The following is a 4801-nucleotide window of genomic DNA, read 5'->3' on the forward strand; positions in this document are numbered from 1 at the left end:
GATTGGTTCTTTGATTTTAGATGAATCAATAATGAATTATAATGTCCACGGCAAGAGCATTTTTTTTTTGAGACGTCAAAGGAAATGAAGTACTCCAGCTGAGTTTTCGGAATTTTTAAATAAAAATTCCACAAAATACCGTTTAAATATGTACCTTTGATATGCTGAATTGTTTAAGTAAAATATATGATTGTACATTAGGGTGCGTCAAAATTTAATCTCTAAAAGTAACCTTTTAAAATTGGAATTTTAAGTTCCGCTTTTAGCAGGAGTTAGGTTTGGGCATTTCTTCAGGTATTTTGATGTGTCAGGATTTATTTAATATTAACATAATTTTTTAACAGGAGTTTTGTTTAAGCATTTTTTCTGGAATTCCAACATTTCAAAATTTCAAAATTTGGCCAAACGAAGCTCCTGTTAAAAAATTTCTGTGAATATCAAATAAATCGTGACACACCAAAATATATTAGGAAATGCCCAAATACAGCTCCTGTTAAAAGCGAAACTCAAAATTCCAATTTTAAAAGGTTGCTTTCGAAGATTCAATTTTGACGCACCCTATTGTATATACTAAAAAAAAAAAATAGTAAAAATACCGTTTTTTTGAACCTCTGAAACCCAGCTAACCCCTTAACATCCTCAAATTTACATTTTAGATAACATAGTTAACTCTCCATAATTAAAGTACCCATAAATATTTCTTTTGATCAACTCCGGGAGTTCTTGATTGAACATTTGACCAAGTTTATCATTAACAATAACAAGAGATTTTTTTTCATTAAATGCCCTGCTCAATCTATAAAAAATCATCCCCCCATAAATGGGAAACTTAAGCCGTAAATTATCTTCACTAATCGCGTCTTCATAAACAGTATCCAAAAGAAGTAAAGCCAGTTGATGTTGATTAAGTTGTAGAATTTGAAAGAAGCTGATACTCGTATTCTTCACAATTATATTCTTCATGACTTCAAGCTCACTTAAACACCTTCTCTGAAGACCATCATAGTCAAAATTAACGTCATTATAAATTGGAGAAGAAAAATTATTTGGATGTGCTTGATTGAATTGCTGCATAACATCCTGAGAAATGAACATGCCAGCAGTTTTAATTCTAACAATATGCTGCTTTAACGCGACTAAAATATGTCCGGAATAATCAAAGCAAAAATCTAGCGCAGTTTTCTTCCTTTTGTCTTTAATATTAATATTAGCTCCCGCGTCAAGTAAAATATTTATCACCTCAATGCTCTTTTTTTGACAAGCAATATGAAGAGCTGACTCTCCATAAGAATTAACTGCATTAACATCAACGCTATTGATAGCGCAAAAGGAAATTATATCGAGATTATTTGTATTAAGGGAGTAATGTAAAATTGTTCTGTCGATTTTAGCTTTGTTGTTTGTTAACAATCTTACAATTTTTAAATTTTCCTTTAAAATTGCCATTTGCAAGGGCGTGTAAAGCTTCAATTCTTTTTCATAAATATGTTTACCAACAATATTAACATCTGCATTCCATTTAATTAAATATTTAACCATTATATAATTATTCTTGCTGATAGCTGTGTGCAACGGCTTGCACTCGTTCAAGCCGCCGTTAATATCAGCCCCAGCTCTTAATAATAATTTAACTATTTTGAAAATACCTTTCTCCACGGCAATATTCAGAGCTGAACCGTAGCAAGATATGATGTTAGGGTCGGCTTTGTTCTGAATCAGCAACTTGGCCATCTTCTCGTTGCCTTTATCAACTGCGATAATCAATGGCGGACAAGGACACTGGATCTTGGGACTGGGAACCAAAAATTTAGGAGGGTGACCACAGTCACCTAATTTTGGGACGAAATTGGGATCTGCACCGGCGGCTATCAATTGTTGGACCATTGTGTACTTGGAGCTGCGGACCGCTGTGTAAAGCAGAGGCGCCAGTAATTTTGGAGCTGAGTTCGCGTCGATACCTGCCTGAAGAAATCGGCTGATTGAATTGGTCCAAGGACATTCTATTGCTTTTTGTAACACCAATGGGTTAATGCGTTTTTTTGGGTTTTTCTTCTTGAAGAAATACTTTCTGTCCTTCTTTTTACTGTAACGCCCGAATTTTGAATTCTTACCTTGAGAGTACTTTTTTACCATCATCGTGATCAATTTTGGGGGCTGATTAAAGAGATCTGAAACAATTTTTTATTAATTAGATTTTTTTTATAATAAGAATAACTAGCAATTTTTTTGTCACTTATGAATTATAAATGAATAAAATTTTGCTGTTTAAATAATGATTTTTGGGAAATTGTAATGTACTTTCTTAAATATTGATGTTTTTTAAGATATAAGCTCATCTTGATGTTATAGTCGGAAAGGGCTTTCATTTGAGTACCCACATGCATTTTTGATATATTTTTCATATATACATATATATAATATATATAAATATATGAAAAATTGATGTGGGTACTCAAATGAAAGATTTTGATGAGTGTAACATCGGAGTGAGCTTATATCTTCAAAAATGTCAATAGTTCACAAAATACAAGGTCATTTCTTAATTATTGATATTTTTTAAGATATAAGATCACCCCGATATTACACTAATAAAGGGGTTTTTTTTGAGTATCCACTTGCACTTTTCATATATTTTTCATATATATATATATATATATATATATATATATATATATACATATATATAATATATATAAATATATAAAATATATGAAAAATTGATGTGGGTACTCAAATGAAAGATTTTGATGAGTGTAACATCGGAGTGAGCTTATATCTTCAAAAATGTCAATAGTTCACAAAATACAAGGTCATTTCTTAATTATTGATATTTTTTAAGATATAAGATCATCCTAATATTACACTAATCAAGAGCTTTTTTTTGAGTATCCACATGCACTTTTCATATATTTTTCATATATATACATATATATATATATATATATATATATATATATATATATATATATATATATATATATATATATATATATAATATATATATATATATATAAATATATAAAATATATGAAAAATTGATGTGGGTACTCAAATGAAATATTTTGATGAGTGTAACATCGGAGTGAGCTTATATCTTAAAAAATGTCAATAGTTCACAAAATACAAGGTCATTTCTTAATTATTGATATTTTTTAAGATATAAGATCACCCCGATATTACACTAATAAAGAGCTTTTTTTTGAGTATCCACATGCACTTTTCATATATTTTTCATATATATATATATATATATAAATATATAAAATATATGAAAAATTGATGTGGGTACTCAAATGAAAGGTTTCGATGAGGGTAACATCAAGATGAGCTTATATCTTTAAAAATGTCAATAGCTTACAAGATACAAGGTCATTTATTAATTATTGATATTTTTAAAGATATAAGCTCATCCCGATGTTACACTTATCAAGAGCTTTCATTTGAGTACTCACATACTTTTTTCATATATACATATATATAAATATATGAAAAATTGATGTGGGTACTCAAATGAAAAGTTTTGATGAATGTAGCATCAGGGTGAGCTTAATAATGTCAATAGTTCGCAAGATACAAAGTGATTTCTTAATTATAGAGTTATTTTATTTTTTACGTAATTACCCTATGATATTATATGAATTATTAACCCATGACTCATGATTTATATTTAATATCTTCCCAATGATTAAATAAATTAATTTATTTAATCCTGAGATTTTCCCACTTAAAAAAAAAAAAAAAAAAAAAAAAAATGAATATTCATTATTTTATAAATTAAAATAAATTTTTTCTTAAAAATAACAGCAGAGATTTATATATGCAAGAAGAATATAATTTTTTGAAGATGATTTTTTATAAAATTATTCAGAAAAAAATTTGATTTTTCAATGTTTAAAATTTATATTTTTGTTAAATTTAAATTAAAAATTTTTTAATTTAATCAAAGAAGAAAAAAAGCATGACTTAATTAATTAATTTCTAGATATTTAGTATAAATTTTAAATATTTAATTAAAAAAAAAAAAAAAAAAAAAAACTAAATGAACAGATAAAATAATAAAGATCTAATTATTTTTATTAAAATTGGAGAAGCTAATATGAAGAATAATTTACTCCAAAAAAAAATATCTTCAAAACTATCTAAAATTTATCTAAAATCACAAAAATAATTTTTTTCACTAAAAAAAAACCCACCAATAAAACAATAAATCAAATAAAATAACTTTCTTCAGTGAAAAGTGAAAAAAAAAATTTGTTGATAGTTACCTGACGTGAGCGAAACGTTTCCACGTGCTTTAGTTCGACCAATAAATTAACCTCTCTCCAAAGTCCAACAGAAAGGTCGTCCCACAGCCACTCTATGGCACAGATAAAGCACAACTAAAATTTTATTTCAACTCACTGCTATAAAACAAACCGAGAAGTTTCCGAAACTACTCGAAAAAGATTGTTAAAATATTACCAGAAACTATTATAATGGTCAAAAGTCTCCAAATCGAAAGTTCGTTTCAGAAATAATCAAAGCAGAAGCTAAAATATAATTGTAATGCAAACGTAAGGTCTTTATATATATATATAAATGCAATTGACGCATGCGCGATAGTTTCTTACTCCATAACTTAATTTTTATTACATAATTTATCTAAAAAAAATTAACAACTATTTCTGATAAAAAAAAATTTTTATGAAATTAAAAATTACATTTTTTTTGTGAAGAAATAATTTTTTTTTACAAAATAATATTTTTTAAATTATTTACAACATAACCATTGCTTTAAATCTTGAGTTTTTAAATATCCGCA

At 27.2% G+C, this 4801-nt stretch overlaps 1 protein-coding gene across 1 annotated transcript; it reads right to left on the minus strand.

Moving 5' to 3' along the window:
- Positions 1-473: 473 nt before the first annotated feature.
- On the minus strand, positions 474-4519 carry LOC123267569 (putative ankyrin repeat protein RF_0381). Its single transcript, XM_044732273.1, has 2 exons — positions 4266-4519; positions 474-2168 (listed from the first exon to the last, which is right to left on the minus strand). The coding sequence occupies exon 2, from the start codon at positions 2134-2136 to the stop codon at positions 646-648; it is 1491 nt and encodes a 496-aa protein (XP_044588208.1). The 5' UTR covers positions 2137-2168; positions 4266-4519; the 3' UTR covers positions 474-645.
- Positions 4520-4801: the final 282 nt, after the last annotated feature.

The sequence above is a fragment of the Cotesia glomerata genome, linkage group LG6 (genome assembly GCF_020080835.1).
Source record: "Cotesia glomerata isolate CgM1 linkage group LG6, MPM_Cglom_v2.3, whole genome shotgun sequence".
Classification (NCBI taxonomy): Eukaryota; Metazoa; Arthropoda; class Insecta; order Hymenoptera; family Braconidae; genus Cotesia; species Cotesia glomerata.

Coding starts and splice junctions, on each gene's coding strand:
- LOC123267569 (XM_044732273.1), bottom strand. CDS start 2,136: ATGATGGTAAAAAAGTACTCTCAAGGTAAGAATTCAAAATTCGGGCGT.